This window comes from Calonectris borealis, chromosome 4 (genome assembly GCF_964195595.1).
Source record: "Calonectris borealis chromosome 4, bCalBor7.hap1.2, whole genome shotgun sequence".
Lineage (NCBI taxonomy): Eukaryota > Metazoa > Chordata > Aves > Procellariiformes > Procellariidae > Calonectris > Calonectris borealis.
The window spans coordinates 17402144-17422907 of NC_134315.1; the positions used below are offsets into that span (position 1 = coordinate 17402144).

At 35.7% G+C, this 20764-nt stretch overlaps 1 protein-coding gene across 1 annotated transcript in view; it reads right to left on the reverse strand.

The window, feature by feature from the left end:
• Positions 1–434: 434 nt before the first annotated feature.
• PROM1 (prominin 1) overlaps positions 435–20764 on the reverse strand; it is a 56114-nt gene continuing 35784 nt past the window's right edge. Inside the window, exons 8-25 of the mRNA XM_075149212.1 lie at positions 20666–20740; positions 19417–19480; positions 17447–17606; positions 15245–15397; positions 14286–14409; positions 13763–13866; positions 13268–13352; positions 11812–11958; positions 11471–11542; positions 8678–8770; positions 7482–7535; positions 6236–6316; positions 6075–6143; positions 5423–5515; positions 3721–3836; positions 3008–3031; positions 2560–2628; positions 435–453 (exon numbers count right to left, since the gene is read on the reverse strand). Coding sequence (XP_075005313.1) covers positions 435–453; positions 2560–2628; positions 3008–3031; positions 3721–3836; positions 5423–5515; positions 6075–6143; positions 6236–6316; positions 7482–7535; positions 8678–8770; positions 11471–11542; positions 11812–11958; positions 13268–13352; positions 13763–13866; positions 14286–14409; positions 15245–15397; positions 17447–17606; positions 19417–19480; positions 20666–20740 — 1602 coding nt within the window. The remainder of the gene's footprint in view (positions 454–2559; positions 2629–3007; positions 3032–3720; positions 3837–5422; positions 5516–6074; positions 6144–6235; positions 6317–7481; positions 7536–8677; positions 8771–11470; positions 11543–11811; positions 11959–13267; positions 13353–13762; positions 13867–14285; positions 14410–15244; positions 15398–17446; positions 17607–19416; positions 19481–20665; positions 20741–20764) is intronic.

Genomic DNA, 20764 nt, shown 5'->3' on the forward strand with positions numbered 1-20764 from the left:
GTGCCCTGATCGCAAAATATTCTGTACAGTAGTTTATGGCATAACATTCAATAGTACATTTGGGATTTACAGTACGGGTGACATAAAACAAGTGGCTCAGGATTTGGAAGATGAATGCAAATGCCAATACACTTGGAAGAATAATGATACGTTCTCATAGAAGAATCTTGAGCCTCATTTATATAGCCTGGAAATAATCACAAAAACAATTCAGGAAAATTTGATGAAGACAGAATTATAATGTAATTTAAGCAGAATGAAGGCATAGATTTTCATATGAACATCAATATGGTTCAATAATTTTTTTATTTTTAAACCTTACAGCACTGATGTTACAGAAAACAGGGCAGCCTTCTTAAAACTAGTAAAGTAGTAATAGATCTAGAATTGACTTAAAAAGCTTATTACTTACCCCTTAATGTTTCCAGTATGTGTTACCACTGTTCCACAGAGCTATACAAGAAAAAACACAAACCAAAAACATCATTTTCTTTTGCCCACAAATGGAAAAGAAATACTGTGTCTAACTAAGGTGAGACAAGCTCAGTTGGCACAAACTGTTCTCAAACTTCTACCCTTTAACCAAGAATTTTTCAAACAAGAGCAAATAGCTTCATGGTTTTCTCCACCAACCTTTCTGGTTATCTTTGTTTCATGATAGAAAGAAATGCTTGGATTACCTATTCAACACCACTCCTTTGAGAACTTAATCCAGCCTCCAATTTTGCTCTCACAAAAACGGTGGCTGCATTTGAAGTTATTTGTATCTTCGACATGTATATAAAAACACCCGTGTGAGATATCTACGCAAACATAAATATACCTCATATAGATCTCATACTTGTATTTACATATCTTATATTTATAAAGAAAGATATTTGCATCTCTTTACAGCAAGATAATCCAGCTGATTTTGAAGGACAAAAAAAAACTATGGGATTCTTTACACCTGCAAAAGTACAGGTGTACAGAGATCTATTCAAAGTGCTATCTCTTGAAGTATGTCCCAAAATAATTTGTAGGAAATGAGAAAAAGCAAGGATAGCATAAAAGCGAAGAGTTTGCTGAAATGAAAATTAAAAACAAGACTCTATTGCTATGGGAATCCCAGACTCAGAAATTCAAAGCATGTATCTCAAATAATTAACAGTTTTTCAAATTATCTCAGTTAGCATATCAGAAGACAGTATTGCTTCAAACTGAATCCTTACATTTTATTACGGAAGCCCAGTTTAAGTAACTTAAAATTTAGGAAAAGGAAGTCAGGAAGAACTACTGGGTCTTTGTTTAAAGGATTATTTTATGTTAGTAATTTTTAGCTTACCCAGGAACACTGTATTAAACTATTCATCAATCACTGAAATATCACAAAAACCATGCTATGAACCCTCAAGAGTATTAACGTTTGTATTAAAGATTCAAAGGTCAGAAAGGGACTTCTAAGGCCTGAGCAATTATTAGTTTCCTCTTATGTAAAGTCCTTAAAACTGAGAGTCCTTAGATATGCCAGTGGAGAGTACCTTTGAATTAAACACTTTGTAGGTTGATTTAGAGAGTGCCCATAAGTTGCAGAACAGACCATGACAATCGTGATCATAAATACCACTAAAAACATCGTTATCTGCAAATACTTCTTTTGGAAGGAAATGTGGAATCAAGATTTGGTTGGTAAATAATTATTGTGAAATACAGTTCTAATAAATGATAATATATAACTGATGCAGCCGTGAAATCTGGCAAAACTCCCAAACTTTGAGCTCTCTTGGTATTTACCCCTTATTGAAAGAATGGTGATACCTTAATTCCCTGCCAATACTCAACCTATACTTTCAGTCATGAAGTTGCAAGTTAAGGCACAGTGAGCTACGGATTTCAATCACAAATTAGATCCTTCCTTAAGCAACTCAGATATTTTGGAAACCCAAATATTGAAGTTGTAGAACATCCTATGTTATCCATATGGAAACTGAAAGTCTCACAACTAGCTAACGTTTTACAGCACAAAAGTTGTAGAGACAGAAAAGAACCCAAATCTCCTCCTTTTTAAACCACAACTTGAATTTCTTGTTTTGTGATGTTAAACTAGTTCTACCCATGCAGAAACACCCATTTTCTCTGTTCATGTTTTCTGCATACCCTGGATCACCTGCCTTTTGCACAGGAAAAGCTCTTCTCCTCACCATCTAAAAAATAAAACAACTCAGGAGTAAGAATGCATCCCATCCTATCGGTTTCAACCACTATCAGAGTATTTTAATATGTTGATCAATTTAGGACCACCCACTGCAATAGATAAGTACCTAATTACCTAGATTTTAAGATCAAATTTAGGCAATTGCTCTGTTATGTTGCTGGAAATTACTACAATATCTGCTGTTATGTAAAAAATATTTGAGAAATATAAATCATACAGCATTTGCTATCGTGAGTAATCATGCAAAAAACCATAAATAGAGAATTAAGTGATTCACTTTAAAATGTGCAGAAAATTGGATAGGTGATTAATATAGTAGATTAAGTAAGAACACATGAAGGCATGCAGTTTCAGACTTGGTTTACCTTGTAAAAACAGGATTGTGTATACCATATAAATGCTCTTTATGATAACCATTATTACCATTTTCCGTACTGTAATAAAATAAATACACCAAGAAAGACCATGTTAACTATAAGATGCACTATGTACAGTATGGCTTCTAAGACATGTACATGGATGATAGTATTATATGCAAAGATAAACTGTGTCTGTACAATAGAAGATAACTTTTCCTTTGTAACATTCAGGAGTTATGGCATAATTATAATTTTACATTTTTAATATTTTTACATTCTCCAAAAATTAATTAATTATTTTGCTATTCTTGTTGAGTTGGATACTCTAATATAAACTATAAAGTCTGGTGAAACAGAACATGTTACCTCTTTTGAAGTAACAAGTTACATTAAAAATATAAACCCTCCCACCTGAATAAAATAATTTTAACAAATATCAGCAAAAATGTCTTACGTTTTCATGGGTATAGTTTCAACACTAAAAAACACAGAAAAAGAGGAGTAATTAACTAGACACTAAGAAGTGAGTAATTTTAGCTGTATATGCCTGTTTCTGCTCTCCTGTGAATGTGTAATGAAAAACGACCAGTGTCAAATTTGAGAAATGCAGTGCACAGGCTAACTGAACAATGAGCAAAACAAAGAGTAGAAAAGAAAACAGTAAAAACAAAACTGATGGGAAAATATGTAAGAACAGTTATCATAAAGTAAAATGCCAAGTCCCTGAGACAGAGGAACTGCAATTGAAAAAGGAAAGACTGGTTAGGAATAACTAAGACAGTAAGAAAGCAAATAATTAATTCAAGGAGATTACAAAGCAGGCATAATTCACTTTAACAGGTTACTTAGCAAAGCTAATCACTTGCACATTTGGAATATATTTATATAAACACTGCACATGAAGCTCTGAAGACTTCATTGTGAAAGAAGTTTCTCAAAGTCAGAGCTCACAACATCTGCACAGAATCATGGCAAGTCAAGGCAACCAAAGCCCACCTACATGAAGCACTTTGCAGGCACCAACCCAAACCTGCAGTATTTCACAAGAACATGCAGTTCTAATCTGACAGCACACAAGGTTTAAGGATTATAGCGCCTTCATGTGAGAGACTAGAACAAACATTTCAATCCATTTGCCATTTAGCTTACTTAGAAGTGTATACTTACTCATCATATACATCCTCTGTATCCATTCTACGATAGTATTTGGAGAGTTTTACAGCAAAAATTATGGCAGGAATTAAAAATATTGAAGAGCCTCCCAAACCAAACCAGAAGGTATTCTGAAACAAAGCAAAATCCAGGAAAAAACGATCACAGAGAAAATTCGTCAGAAAAGTACTGAATCCTTGCTTGATATTCTAAGCATTGTTACTGGAAGAACAAAGTAGAAATTAGCGGCACTGGTCTTGTGGACTATCTGAGGCTCCTCATACTAGTGTGGAACAGGGCACGTTAAGCATTCTCCTCTCCTCTGTCAATGTGAACTAAAGTAAGAACATCACCATTTTACAAATGTAACCAAACAGGAACGTGTCCAAAGTTGCTTAAAGCTACACAGCCATAGTGCCCTAAGAAGTTATTTCAACATAGTCAGCCTTGGGTAGAAAGTAATTTTGTGTCTCAGCATTAATTTACTAGCCACATCATTTCTTTTTCCTTTCCTGATATTTTAAAAGTATTTATCTTTCTTGCACTTCTTGTCAAAATCTAAGTTTCCAGCACTTTCTCAAGGTACTTTTTAACTTGCTAACTGCAGCCTGTTTGTGTAATTAATTCCATTATCATACAGTTGAACTGAGTTATCACCACATGTTAAAATGATGATTTTTCAAATTTGATTTGTATTGGCTGGAGGCATTTTGACTTATAAGTGACTCAGCTAAGTTCTATCATCAGGAAAATTGTGCTCCATCTCCCACCAGATGGTTAGTGGCTACACAAAGGAGAACAGAACATGAGATACATGTAACACATAATCAATGAGTACAACATGATTCTGGCAAGTTAGGAGATTTTCATGGTTAAGCATTATCAAGGTTAAGCATTTAATGGTTAAGCATTATCAAGGTTAGAGTGCTTTGGCTTTGATTGATTACACGCATTTACTCTTGGTATGATTAGGCCCTGGCTAAAAGTGCCATAAAGCTAAATAATAGCTAGGAGATGTTTTAGGTGGTTTCCAGGCACATGGTTTCTTATTCTACTTTTAATAGAATTTTAATACATGCTGTCCTCTTTCCAAGCTCTTTTGGCAAGATGAAAAAGCCAATATTGCCCTTATATACTGCCACTAGTCATACTCAAAGTCTCCACTCTACAGGAACGAATCAAGATGTGTCTGCTACAAGTCAAGTGATAAAACCTCATTCAGGTTTTCTAGATTCCAGGAAAGATACTTGAGAAAGTTTTTCCTTGGTATTTCTCACTCACTTCCTGCGCCCACCCCATCCCCTTAAGTTAGAAATGGTTACAGCTGAAGCTTCAGATCTTTATGCTTTTCCATTTCAAGGTGGTTCAGAATCAAGCAATCAAACTGAAACCCACCCTTTCCAGAGTTTTTATTCTGAACTCGTAGTACTGTATTTACTTTGCAATTCAAGTTGGAAGAAATTTAGTAAGAACAGTTAATTTTACAGAATTCTTGCTAATAGAAGCCTAAGTTTAATGGGAACCTAAAACAAGTCCAGCAGTGGTTTGGCTTTGGACTTGATTCAGATCAGAACATTTTTTCCTTGCATAACTTCGGATGTGATACTTTTATTATCATACTTCAGAATAGTCTAGCCAGAGTAAGTAAATGCAGATTTATGTTCAAAGAACTTCCCACTTGATGCCCCAATTTTGAGTAACAGAAAATATTTCTTACCACAGAATCAGTAATATAGCTGCATAAAAAAATATCTACTGCTGTATCTATCACATTGGCAATAGGCTTGCATGCTGCTACCTCCATGGCAATCTGAAAGATAGATTAAAAAAAATACACAGTTTGAAGTACCTAACAGAATAAAATAAGAATCTCAAAACTTGCTTACAGTTACAGATACTGTTTACTAAATTGTTATCTCTCACCCTATCCGAATTCAAAATAAATCCCAGTGGGATATGCTATCAACTGAACATACACATCTTTAACATGTTATTTTCAAAGGCTGAGCTGAAGAAAGAAAAATAAAACAAGATGCTAACGACATCAATTTGAACTAAGCAGGCTCAGGCTCAGTGCAATATTAGAACAAATGGTAGATTTCAGGCTAGCCCTGGAAAAATGATACTATGTTAAATTCGCATTTTATTCCAATCAACGCAACTCAATTTCTATTCTACTTTGAACATAACAAACTATTTATAGAAGACAAGTTTTCTCCTTCATAGTAAATACAAATATCTTACAAACTGAAATTATAAAACATACTATCAAAGTAACATTTCAATTATTATTATTATTATTTAGCTTTTTAATGTTTTTTTTTTTTTTTTTAAACGCAGCTTCTCTCAATGAAATAAATGCAACTTACCGACTCCTTGACCCACTCAATGTATTGCTCAAAGTAGCCAACTATGGTATCCATGTACCTTTTTGTCTCCTAGGAACAGACAAAAGTAAATGAACAAAAGTAAGTGAACCTCTATCTCCATGACATCATTAATTAATGTACTTTAATCAAATAAAGCTTACCTGGACAATAACTAGAGAAGCATTGTTATTTATGAGAAGCTGCGCAGCATTAACAGCGCTAATGACACTTTTCACCTTAACCTGCAGAGGAAGAGATGGCATTTAATATAAATAAATCCCTTTCAGGCTGTTATAACAGCTCTGCAGCCATTGTCAGGAACCTATTCTACTGATAAACCAGCATTGCTGTCCTGTCAAAACATGCAATTCCAGACAGAACATGAGCCTGCCTAAGAATTCATGATCATCTGACAAAATTCTCTCACTACTAAAAAAGGAAGGTATCAGTGGTTACGAACAGTATCTTTGGATAAGACATTGGACAAGAGGTGGTTAAGGATGTGAATCACTAAGCTCTCTTTTCTCAGTTGTATTTTTACATTTTGTTTCTTGTTTGTCCCCCCCCAAGTTTTGCATTCCAGGTGAGACCCCACCTGGAGTACTGCGTCCAGCTCAGGAGCCCTCAGCACAAGAAAGACATGGACCCATTGGAGCAGGTCCAGAGGAGAACCACAAAAATGATCAGGGGGATGGAACGCCTCTCCTATGAAGAAAGGCTGAGAGAGTTGGGGTTATTCAGCCTGGAGAAGAGAAGGCTTCGGGAAGACCTTATTGCAGCCTTTCAGTACTTAAAGGGGGCTTATAAGAAAGATGGAGACAAACTTTTTAGCAGGGCCTGTTGCGACAGGACAAGGGGTAATGGTTTCAAACTAAAAGAGGGTAGATTTAGACTAGATATAAGGAAGAAATTTTTTTACAATGAGGGTGGTGAAACACTGGCACAGGTTGTCCAGAGAGGTGGTAGATGCCCCATCCCTGGAAACATTCAAGGTCAGGTTGGTCGGGGCTCTGAGCAACCTGATCTAGTTGAAGATGTCCCTGCCCATGGCAGGGGGGTTGGACTAGATGACCTTTAAAGGTTCCTTCCAACCCATACTATTCTATGATTCTATGATTCTAGAAAACACAACTACATTTTTGGAACGTGAATAACACAATTTATGGAACTGTACTGAAGTCTATTTTATCACGTGACAATTAAGTTTACAATTCATACTTCAAGCTGTGCAAAAGAGATATCTAAATCCCTGTTACTATCACTATGCATAACAATCTCTTCCAGTTAGAACAGTTAGAACAGAACAGTTAGAAATAGAAAAAACTGTACTGAAAATATATGCCCTACATATGTGGCGGATGAATTTAAAACACAAAAATGTTCCTGTTGCCAGAAAAAAAAGCTTACCATAAGTTCAGATGATGTCCTCTTCAGTAACCTAATGCTCTGATTTAAAGTGCTCTATTAGAAAGGAGGGGGGAAAAAAAAAAAGAGATTCAAGTCATTACTACAGATAAGAGCCCACCTGTTTTAGTATTATATGCATGCTTTGATCTTCTATAGATTATTTTGTTTCTAATACAACATATCACATTATATATAGTAACAACAGTTGTATTAAAACTAACATATTGTGTTTTTAATCCTTGAATCACTATTTCACTGACAGCACTAAGTAGTTATGAATTGTGTATTGGAAGACTTCAGATTTAACTAAAGTTAGTAACAATAAACTGAGTAAGATTTATTTGGAGGGAAGAGAGAACAGTTAAAATCAGAACCAAGTGTTCAGAGAATTCTATATTGTGCAATTTCAGAAGGGAAAAAGCACTTACCCTAGCTTTAACATATTTCTTGACAGTCAGTTTTGTAAAAGGAAAAAGAGATGAGAATAATTAGGAGTTAATTAGGAAAGAACAGCATAGAATCAGAGCGAAACAGAAGACTTAATGCTTTTCTACAAGAGTGCTTTGATAGGGGCAGAAATACCGTATCAGATGCTAGGATAAACTAAAAGTCTTCATGTTATGTAGAGGAAAAAGCAACACCTAGCATGTATGAGATTCACAGCTTGATACTATACAAATCAGTGCCCGACAAAATCAGGCAGAAGAAGCCCTTTCACATCTTTTACAGCATCAATAAGAAAAGATTTTTCTTTGGCTCTGAATACTACTGTCAGGAGTTTCCAATTCCAATACTGTTAGGTGATTGCTAACTCCAAGAAATAAAGTGTGAAAATAATTAACTGCTTTTATTATTGAAGACAAATGGTAAGCAAAAAAGAAAATGAGTGATTTAGGGTTAGAATTTTGTAACGTTCTCCCCTGCTTCCTCTTTTATTCATATATAATTACAAATAGGTACAGAAAAAAAATGAGGAAGAAAAAGGTCATGATTTTAGACGGTATTATAAAGTAGCAGTATAAGTAGGAAAACTATTTATTAAACAAATACTTTAACCAGATTACTCTTCAGTGACACAATGCAAATGTGATCTGTGCTAATATAACAGCAAAAGTCCATCTTTCTAAACTGTATTTAAGAGATTTTGAGATTCATATTTTCTACAAATATGTTTTAATATTGCTTTAATATTTTACCATAGCTTGCTCTAGCGGAATGACTTGCTGGTTATGAATCATTCGAATGCTGTTTGCGTGTCCTTTTAAGGCATTTTCCAGTGCTCCTTTTGGCTGCAAAAAATGCAATTATGCAGTATTGTTCAGCAGTCTCAAAGCTTTCCAACAAAGAAAAAAACAATGAAAGTTGCACATTATACTCATCCACTGCAGAACAGCTGATGCTAACAATGGGATATGGCAAATTGAATTCCTCAACACAAGGAGAGGAAAAATCACCATATTAATAATTCAAACCTCAGCAACCAAAACAAATATATTATACTGCTTTTCTGGCTATAACATGATCAGCACAGATTTAACTGAAGAGAATGTTCACATGGTCCACTAAGTCTTTTAAATACAGAAGAGCGAGCACATCCCCCTCTCACACGCCATAAGCCAGACTTCATAGCAAGGACCCTGCAGCAGGGCACCCCTGCTGGGACGAGCATTTCCCAGTCACAGGTACTTGCTTTTGTTTTGGGCACTGCGGACATCACCCTGAGGCACTCTCTGCTTTCTGAGGGGCACAGAAGTTTAAATATTTTCAGCCAGTAACCTGGAAAGGTGTCTGTGAAGGGTATTTTTCATTTTTGCGGCTCCCGCCTTTCAGTCCGAAGATAGGTGTTCGTGCCCTGATTTTCAAGTCCGAATGCCTGTCTGGAACTCACACTTGTTGCAAAATACTGTAAAATTTGATTTTACTCTCAGAAACACATTTTTTTTCCATTTCCTTTTGGTGGCAAAATCACTTGGCTCCCTGCATACACACTGAATACACAGTGAATACACACTGCTAACCCCCTTTTGGAAGTGTAATAACGGCAGACCTCAATGCTCAGAGATGTGTTTGCTTCCTGTGAAGTGTTCATGTAAGTGGCCAGCTGTGGTCACCGAGCAGCTTCAGGATGCTTCCCTCTGCTGTACTGACAAGCTCAATCCACTTACCTAATAACACCCGTGAGTGGTATTGCTCCCTCCTCCATACCCTGATCCCTTGGTTTGATGCAAGTTTTATTCCATTTGCTCCTTCCAGTGTAAAAACATATGTTCAATTTTGTATAAGGTGCCAGAAAATGCAAACTATATACCCAAAGTTAATTAATTCCAGAAGTTTTTAGTTTATTTTTTAATTGATTGCTCCTGTAAACTTTAAGAGCTATCACAAATAACAAAGTGGGATTATAAAATATCCTTGGAAACCAGTATCAGTCTTGAAACAACCAAACTTTAGTAAAATGTCGTATTGTTGTGGGCTTTTTTGGGTTTTTGTTTGGTTAGTTTTTTTAGACATTTCATTGATTACACTAAATAGCATCACAAGGAAGAAATAAAAACGTGTGAGTGAACACATTTAATACTGTATTTTTGTCTTTTATATGAAGAAATTACTCTGCCTGATCTATTCTCAATTCTAATGCTTCCTTTAGATTCTATTACAAAAAATAATGGAAAACCAATCCACCAGCACAATATATTTCCTTTATGGCGCTATGTAGAATATACTTTTAAAGAGACATCTCAGAGGCACTTCTATGTAAGATATAACATGTTTGAAGAACCTCAACTTCCACTGAGAAAATAGCCCCAAAACAACAGCAGAAACTCCCCACCTGTATAACCTTCAAAATGGCACAGTAAAAATTGAAAATGGAAGTCAAGTGTGGCCAAAGCTACTGGTATCTGCCTAAAGTTAGCAGAAAACCCACATGAGTAAACAGGCAATGTGCGGCTCACACATGGTGCTTTGAGAGGGTGCTAACTACATTACAAAAAAAAAACCCCTGAGCAGCTTAACCTTGACATGAGTGCACGTGTGGCAGGAAAAAGAAAAAGGAACAGGTGTGATCAAATTACGCAAAAAGCTGGAGTAAACACACCAGTAGCCTCTACTGGTGCCCTCCTCTCCCTGGAGGAGGGATGGATACCTGGTAAATTCCAAACAGCATGGTCTCACTCTGCTGTCTGTGTCCCTTCGTGATCAAAGCGACTGTAGTACGTGTGCAGCCAAGTCTTTCTCCCACATCGCAATGCAGGAATCTATCTTGGGCCAGTGTCCAATTTAGCATCCAAACTACGACTCTCATTTTGAAAAATAAAGTGACCTTGACATGCATACAAACATATCAACTGAACATTCACTATCTGTTAACACAGCTGTGTCATTCTGCAGATTGATTTGCGAGCAATGTTGTAGCTATACCCTCAGACCATTGTCCATGTGTCTGCATTCAAAAAGCCCTTCAGAGCAGACAGGATCTTTTTTGTGCATTTTCCCTCCACAATGGAGCCCCAGTTCTCATTAGAGCCCTTATGAGCTGCCACAGTATTAACTGTATTGCTAATTGCAAAATCTTCTGCTCACTAACTGAAAGAAAATTAATTCAAATCATCTCTTCCATCATGATCTAACCAATTTTTTTTCCAGCTGGGACCCTAAAATGTAGACAGCATCACAAGAAATACTCGAACAGAGTATTCCCCTCATTTCTTAAACAAACAGTGGAATTTAAGAAATTACACTTTCAAAGCAGAAACTGTACTACAACAGTTAGCATACAAAAATCAATAATTAACAATATTTAAAATACAGCTCATATGCAACATTGTTCTTGAAAGTTTTTCCTTACGTGGCAATGTATCATGTATATAAGCATCTGAAGTACAAGAATTCTCCCATAGGATGTCTAAATACTTGGCTAGGTATTTATACTTACATAGTATATAAAAAAATACATTTTATGTATTATTGCATCAGTGAATTAAACTTACCAGCTGGTCTGCTCTTGCTTCTAAGTCATTAGCAAATGACAAAAGATCAACCTTGGTAACACTTTTGTTGATCTGAAACAAAATGTGAACAGTAGGGAAAGAAAGAGAGTATGTTATTATTGCATATATAGACTGTTTGCACTTAACCACACCACCTACTTTGTCTTTATTTCTTTAAAAGTTTATGGACCTTAACTTCTGAAGTGCTTTTGCTCCAAGTTTGGTGATTCTTCAAAACATACCCTTTCACATAAACGCAGATTTTTCTCCGTCTTGTCCATTGTTAAACATTTCATTTTATGCTTTATCCCAGTCTTGTCTCTATTTTGCTACAGTCTCACCTCTGTCAAATATGCTGCAAAGTTTATCGCTTCTATTCCTGAAGAGCTGAAATTCAGAAGATTCTCCTTCCCAACTTCATCCAGCAGAATGATTTTGCTGAGGTTTATCTGAATATGTTCAATTTTCAGTGCTACATCTTCTGTATACTGAGAGGGAAACAAAATAAAGCACAAAAGTAGTTTGCACCCAGTGCATATTCCTCTATAGCCCACCCCACAAAGCATCTTGCTTTTGCTGACTCATCACTTGCATGAAGAAGCACACATTGATTTTTGCTTACATCAGTTTAATTCAATTAACTTTGATAGAATTCACCAGGTAATGTTCTTTCCTTCTCTGCAGTATCCACACAGTCTAGCCATGCCATGTTCTAACCCACCTACGCATCTTTCATACCAATGAATTACTTGCCTTCCATTACGTTTTAAGCAGGCTTCTCTGAACAGATGTTAGTCCCTCCTAAGAGGGGACTGAGATAAAACAGAATTCTGTTTCCCCTCCAGAAAATGTTATCCTTAAAAACTTTAAGTTCTACCCCTGGCCCTAATCAAGGAAACCTAGAGAATTCAGTAGCTCAGCTGTGGCCAGGACAGACACTGTCTGGATGAGACTTCTCTAAATATGTTTAGTGGTGACTAAAGATGACTTGCTTATTGTTACCTGAAGTCTTCTTGCACTGCAGCCAAATCTAAAGTGTTACCTGTCCCTGCACAGGCCGCAGAGCAACAGATGTGGAATCTGGAAACCTGACTTCCTTCCCAGCCTCCACCACTAGTTGTTGCAGAAACTCAAAATAATTTTCCCTGTTAGTGAATCTTCCCTGTTCATTTTAATTGTATATTATTTGGGGCAGGGACTGTATCTATTAAGTGTGGGTACAGAGCCTGGCAGAATGGAACACGGGTCCCCTAGGGGTTGCTGTAATGAAGATCAGTATTATAGGCAACCCCCAAATTAGTACATTATTACAGCTTAACTGAAAATACTTTATTTTATCCCAACCCCTTCCCACCAAAATCAGAACCATTCTTAGGAGCATAGCATATCATATCCTGGATCAATATAAATCTGACTGGAATCAGAAGAGAACACACCAAGAAAGGCATTTATATAAAGAACAAGAGTCTCATTAAACACCGTAAGCAGCCTTTGGAAGATGCTAGACTAGAAACTTCTATGCAAGTCTCAAAATTAAAAACAACATTATCAGCACCCATTAAAAAAACCACATCGGAAATCCTTCCTTGGCCCACTGGGACTGGTAAAGAACATCCTATTTGTAAATAGATTTTCTTCTTTCAAATTAGCTTGGACAGTTCTTACCTCCTTGCAGGATGTATTGTATATAAAAACCAAAATCCCATAAAACCCAGACATGCTATACTGTGTTTAAGAGCAAACACCTCTCCAACCTTCAAAAATAATCATGAACTCACTCATACTTCCTTTACTTACCTTACTAATATTTAGAAATTCATTGATATTGAACAGGTGTTCTAGGTGAAGGGAAGTATAAATTCCTTTGTTTTCCTTGCAATCACTATAAAAATAAAAATACATACATCAGCCTAAAAACCACCTTGAGGACTAACTGTTAAGAGAATGATTAACAATGTTTTCATATTCTACGAAAATCAGCCCTTTAAAAAAAAGTTCTGGCTATATTTTTTGAAGCTCAGTCTATAAGAAAGCAATTAATTAACAGTTTCTGCTGGTCTCAAAGATGCAAAATATTTTTTCAAAGAGCTCAACTAGTATCGTTACACAATATTACTCTAAGACTACCTCTACTAACTCATACATAGGAGAACATTGCTTTTGCTAGTGATTCACTAGAAAATCAGAATGTCTTCTGGAACATGTGCAATTTCTGCATGTGCTTGAAATATGAAGCATGGAAGACACCACAAAAACATAAATTGAATTAAATCTTGACCTTAACTTTAATACCTGTACACGTTTTCAAAAGTCAAGTTAATATTCGGATTTTTAAACAGGATACCAGAAAGGTAGTTTTTCCAGTGTTGATTTAGTAAGTAGGGAGTATCCAAAACCTAGAAGACAAAATTCAGTAATGTTACTATAATTCCAAGTTTTCAATTCATGAATTTATTCATATGCGATCTTTCAACACATACCCACATTTAAGCTTATGACCACTAATAGAAATACAAGCAAAACAGTGAATTCAACCTCTCTGGTGCAGAAAGTGAATATTAAAACTCCACGTCACCAAGAAATACTGAATCACAGAAAAAAATCTCCAAAGGAAGACAGGCATGCAGTACTTGCACTGCAAGGCAAATTAAACCAAGAAAGGATGAATGTCTCTATTCGGTGTGTAAGAGGAAAATAAAACCAGATCCAAACTCATTTGAAGTGTCCCATAAAAAATAATATGCCATACATAACTGACAAGACCATCGGGACTCATGGGAATTCTATTTATTTTTAATAACTCGAATAACTTTACCTTGAATACAGTTTTATCTTCAAAGGGCTCACAGACCAGTTTTTCTACATTTCCACCTGTGACAAAAGTGAGCACCACTACAATCATCAGCACCCAGGAGAAAAGAAAGCTGAATCCAACACCACTGAAAAAGAAATAAGTCGAGTAAGTTTTTGCTTTTTAAGAACAAAGTATATATACTTCGGGCAACAGTGAAGCCAACAGTTAGTAACTATAACAGAGATAAAAACTGGTAGATGGTTGAAATACTTCTGTTTTCCAGATATGTTCTTGCCCTCTGAAACATCTTGTACATTTCAGCCCTGTAAACTCTTCAGCTAAAGTGCATCTAAAACACTCACATTCGCATTGGGCAAGCTCTTAAGAGTTAAGTTTAAGAGCCACAAAAGCATACAATTTTCTTTTTTAAATTCAACTCTCTAGCCTTGTGCTATAAAAAGAGTTTTGGACAGATTTCAGATGCAATCTTCTCTTGCACCCAACAGAAGTGACATTAAACCACTACTGGGAACTTCCAAGAGCAACCCCAAACCTCCTAGAGTGTTCTGAGAAAGTTAAGTGTTTCTTGTCTCCTCGCATAGCTTTTTTTTTTTTTCCAGCAAGTGCTCAAGTGTACTAAAAAGCTACTAATTCCCTTTATATTTTCAATTATCTGTTCTCAGTTTTTACAGTTTCCAAATGGGCTTATGTAGAAATTCATTAGCTACAGTACTTGCCTTAAAACAGTAGATTCAGAGGTTTTATCCTTCAGCTATGATCCTCAATGAAAAAGCAACCCAAAATCCTCAAGTCCCTCAGTGGAAGTACGCGAGATTAATTTTTTTTTGTTCTTTTTTTTTTCAGCACATATAACACAGGTAACAAAACAAATTCTTTTTATAGGTATGTCCTTCAAAATCAATAAAAACAACCTTCTACAGGTACCTTGATTTTACTTTTCACCGATAAGTGAAACTTACGCCATAAGAAAGTTTCCTCCAGTGTTGGAGATGCAGCCTCTGGTTGTTGGAGAAGCATGTTTATCATAACCACAGGTGCCACATAGCAGCCCAAGATAGTAAAAGACCAGAATAAGGACCACCATGCAGCACAGAATGACACAACCCAGCCACCTAAGGAATAAAAGCCAAAGTGCTTGGTTATTACCATGCACAGAACACACTGGAGACCTGCAGAATACATCAGGCAATACTATATTCCCAACTCGCCCACTCTTGATTCTGTTTGAACAACAAATGTTAGCAATGGAAAAAATGCTTTTCCTACACTAGTATATATTTTGGGCCAGAACATAATTGCTGTTGGATTATAGACAGCTGCTACTGAAGGGTTGGGGAACAAACATCACAGGAACAAGGTGTTCCCAACCCCAGTTACTGCAGGTGGACTGTACCTAATGTCAAAGTGCTCCAAGTGGAACAAACAATGACTCAGAGGAGGCAGATGTTCAAACAGTAATTTATTCAAGAAGCAACGGAGAAATTAATGAATGTGAACTGGCCATGAAGTACATAATTGCTCTTACTGTAAGGTTTACTACTTTTTGCACAAAGTGTGTTAGGCTTGCAATTGTAAATAACTGTATTAAAGGCGATTAAAACCTAGGCTTTGTGTGTCTGTGCTGGAATGCTTTCAATGTATGAAGAAGTTAGCGGAACTTGATCAGGAGAAAGATCTTAGATAGGAATTGAACTTTTATTTTTATTAATTAAATCACGTAACAGTTCTATCTGTCCACATATTTGGAGCACATCCATTTATTCACACATTTTATCTCTCATTCTAGCCTTTCACCCTCCTTAATTCCCTCTGCTCTTCCTTTTCCCTTTCATTGTCACTTTTCCCAGCTTATATTTCTTAAGTTCCCTTTTCTCCTCCCTGTATCTTTGTGGAGAGAAAGCAGAAACCAGAAAAATCAGAGAAAGGAATACCATAATGAATATGCACAGCCAATAAAGAGAAAGAAAAACATTAATGCTGACAGGCACATTGATAAAAGAATACCTATTAAGAACTACAAGTAAGGCACCCGTAATTAAGAAAGGGATGGATAGAAAATAATTTGGACAATTACAGGCTTGTTGGTTTCACTTGTATTTTAAGTACTACTACGTTAGGTTTGACAAAAACAGATATTTAAGTGCCAAGCAGATGAGATATATTTCTCCACTTTTTTGAATCTAAATACAAGATTAACAGAGGCATACTGTAGCAGAATGAAGCAATATATTTATTTGGTTAAATGCAATCTGAGCTTCAAAGAAAATATTGATAAATTTGTCAAATTAAGGCTCACCACAAAAACTGCCAAGTAAGGAACGGGCTAAAGGTAAGATTACAAGTAAGGTTCTTAAAGTTCAGTCTTCTGCTCACTTTATTTAACATTGCATTAAAGCCATTAGCACATTTATTCTGTAGCAGTGAAACTGATTATGACACAAAGATAGAAGCAACTATCAATATAGGATCAACTTAAGAGTCAAAACGTAGGGAGAACTTGATGAGCTTGAGGTCTGAAATGACTAAACTGGACAAAGTTAAATGGTATGAAATGAAAAGCTTTATGCTTCAAAATATGATATTATTACTCAATTATAGGAGTCACACAAGTCTCAAATAGGAAGAATATGTTTTTCTCAAGGTACAATCAACCCATGCATTCACAAGGACAAGTACTACACCAGTAGGAACAAGCAGGGGTGCGCAAAGATTTACAAGGTGTGAAGCAGAATCCCTGCTGTGGCAGAAAGGGTGCAATAAAAAGGGATTGGCTTCAAGGCCTCTCCAGTCCTATGCTCTCGCAATTTACCTGCAACTCAACAAAAACAAGCCCTAAGTAAGAAGTCACCCTGGTATTGTGAAACAATCCATTCCTTTATGCATTACATCCTCGACATCTACCTACGTCTATCCTTCCTGAAAAAAACCTGAAAGCCTATAAAGTAGAAACTACCTCTTGCTCTGTAGTGGAACAGCACCCAGTTGTTGATTAGCTGCAGCTTTGGCTTTTACCAAAATGCCAGTAACAAACAATTGCCTTATAGTATTTTTGTTTCACTGTGTTCATCGTTAATAGTTTAATTGCCTTTACAGAACATTAAAATATTACAATGTATTAAAAACAGGTAGCACTTCACTTCTGCCTTATTTCCTCTACATACCTGTAGAAATCGTACTGTTCCACTAATGGAAAATAATCTTGAACATATGCTTCACTCTGTGTAAGATATATCATCAAATCTGCTAAAATCTTCTGAACAGGGAGCGTTTTTGTGAAGGTAGTGATATTTGAACCAATGGATTCCAGCACATTTTTGATATCTAAAAGAATAAACATATTGCAGTTACAGATTCATAGAAGAAATTTACATTCCACGTATGCATTATAAAATGCTATTAAGCCATTTGCCACATGTAACAAGCAAGCCACAAAGACAACAAGCATGAGGAAGAGACAAGCAGGCAACAAAAACATTGAGCTTCAAAGTAACACAACGGCATTTTAAAAGGCACACTTTATTTTTAGCATTCAGTTTAATGATGAAAGATGTAGATGTCGAGCCAGAGTTCTCTCTTTCCTTTCGTTATAATGAATATGTCACTTTTTATCTAGCCAGCTTAAATCCTGCTTTTCATGCAATATTGCAAATGGTAACACTGAGCAAGACAACTAGCCACTAAGTTTACAGAGGAGAAGATCAAAATCTATTTAAACTCCATCCCTTGGGAATACAACACTGTGAAAGAAATTAGACTGCCTATATTGAGAATCTATACTAGTTATTTTCAATCTTATTAAAAAAGATTACTTAAATAAATTCACTCCAATTAGTAAGCAACACTCTTGAGATAATGATCAATTAAGCCATTTTTCTCCTCAAATTTTGAACGAACATGCTACCCTATACTTACATTCTAGATACACACTATTTAGATACACAATTACATGATTAATTCATTTATTATACATATTGTCTATTTGTAAAATGCAGTTTCTGTTTACTCTTCTTCTTTTAACTTGGAACATACTTGAAACAGCAGGATGTATAACTATAGGTTGCTATTTGGTAGTAGGCAACACCTTCTCTTTCTCAAACAACAATTGGACAAGTTTTCGGCTGTTTGTTTTGATGTTTACTCTTCTAAATTCAAAACACTCTTCTTTTAAAAGTTTACAAATTTTTTTCTAGTAAAACTATTTTTTTATTTGATTTGTAACTCAAACTCAGTTTTTATAAAAACAAAACCCCAACAATTTATAAATACATAAATTAAGATGGCTTGTCTGTGTTTATGCATACCAGCAGATACCGAAAATCAGCAAATCTACACTAGATTCCCTAATGAAAAGCATAACATCAGTTTTGGAAAACTGGCTCAATTTAAGCAAGTTCACACAGTATACTACGCTTGTATACATACTGTGTCATACTGTGTTTCATTTTGCCTGGGGAGGTAAAAAAAAAAAAAAAAAAAAAAAAAGAAAAGAAAAACTTACAAGGAACAGCTGTTTATATATGCAGAACAGGTCCACAATGCAAGAACAAAAATTAAAACAGATTAGTATACATACACTATACTACATTTTACTCAAATGTCAAGTGTCCAGGTACTGTCAAAGAGTAACAGTTTAAAGCCCAAGTAACAAAACAATTAAGACAGACATTTAAATTATCCTTAAGGCATATTTTTATCTCCCGTTTGCCATCCACTACATTATAATACAGCAGCAGTCAGGTTTAGTTTTTTAACATCACACTCCTAGATATGTCAGACACATCGGTCAAGGAAAATTATCTTGTCAACCAAATAAAGATAAAGTGTCAGCGTGCAGTTGGGGTCCCAAGATTTCTCATTACTTGAGCAGTAAAAAGCCTAACAAATAAAACTCCTCCATAAAATACCATATGGTCTATTTTTAGATTTAATTTTGGGCCCTCATTAAGACACAGTTGCTTTCCGCGTTTTCTTTGTGGCACCAAATTTAAAAAAATGTTAAGTTTTACATTTCTATTTTTAATGATCTTTAGCCCAGAAGATATATTATCAATAAAAGAAAACAAAAACATCAGTAAGTGATGTAAAAACATTAACATTAAACAATCAAAGTGAAAAGATAGTTTGTCCTCACCTGATAAAATGTTCCTGGTTTGATTCACCACTAAGTCTGGAGTATCATTAAATGCTGCATAACCCTAAGAATAAAAGTTGGAAAAATTATAGTAAGTTTTTCATTGCCAAATTACTTGCAACTTTTTTCCTTTTATACAAGAAGTAAAAGTATCCGCATGCTAAAATGTACGTGGAAATACGATGAAAAATACATTTTTATCACTGCATGTTAGAAAAGGTCAAAGCAAAATAGGAACTCAAGTATATTTCAGATTCAGTTTGCTCTCCAGGATATTCCTTGGGGAAAAAAAAAAATCTACACATGCATCAGTCACAATCATCTCAAACTTTATAGTACTGTTGCCTGTCAGATCCATCTCATACAAAACTAAGAACACACATATGAAGACTCACTAGTGAAAGGAGTCACTGCATACCAGTCAAACACCACCTCTTTGCAATTCTATGCCTTCTTAACATAAAACGCATGTTACAAACAATGAAATCCAACTGCCTCTAAAGACATTGCAATCCTTTCTTTAGCGAGAAGGGGAAAGAAAGGGTCTAAACCGTGGGGACCAAGCTCAGTAGCTCACTTAGACAGAAAGGAGAAGCCACTGCTTGAAGTCTTACTTCCTGCAGGCCTGATCACTTCAGAAGCAGGCAGGGGTCTGAGCCCCCTACACACAGCCTTTGGTTTAAGAAAATGCCTTCTATTCCTAGCAAACATTTTCAGATTGCTAGATTTTTAAACTACTCAAACTAAGCCATTTTTTCTAGGTGAAAATCATGGTGTTTTTTAGCTAGTCTTGTAAAAATTCTAATTACTAAGAGTAATTACATTAGGTCCACTGCACCAGATTTAATACCAAATATGCACATAAAGAATTTGAAAGACATATTTCAAAATCGCTGGAATACAATACAACTAATTAGGATTTTTTTTTTCTTTAATTTGAACCAAAAAATATAGAGCATGGTAGTAGATCCATGCTTCTGCCTTTTTGTTTTGTAAGGATTGTTCTTTCAAGCAGACAATTAGCAATACGTTTTTGATCTATTGTATCCTGGGGATATAAAGCACTACATTCATATTTTCAAATATTACATCTTGGCCAAACAATCGAATAATAAGGAGAGATATCCACCATGAGGCAGGATGAGGTGGGAACAAGAAAATTCTGCTTGAGAAAACCAAAGGAAAACAAGTGATACATAAGCATCCCAGTTTATTAATTAACAGTTTACAAGCCTGTCAAGAAACATACCTTTTGAACCAGACTAGAAAGGTCTGTTTTAAGAACATCGTTGACCTTGGCAAGCTGTGAGCTCACTCCCGGCAACTAGGAAGCAAAAAGCATTCTTGA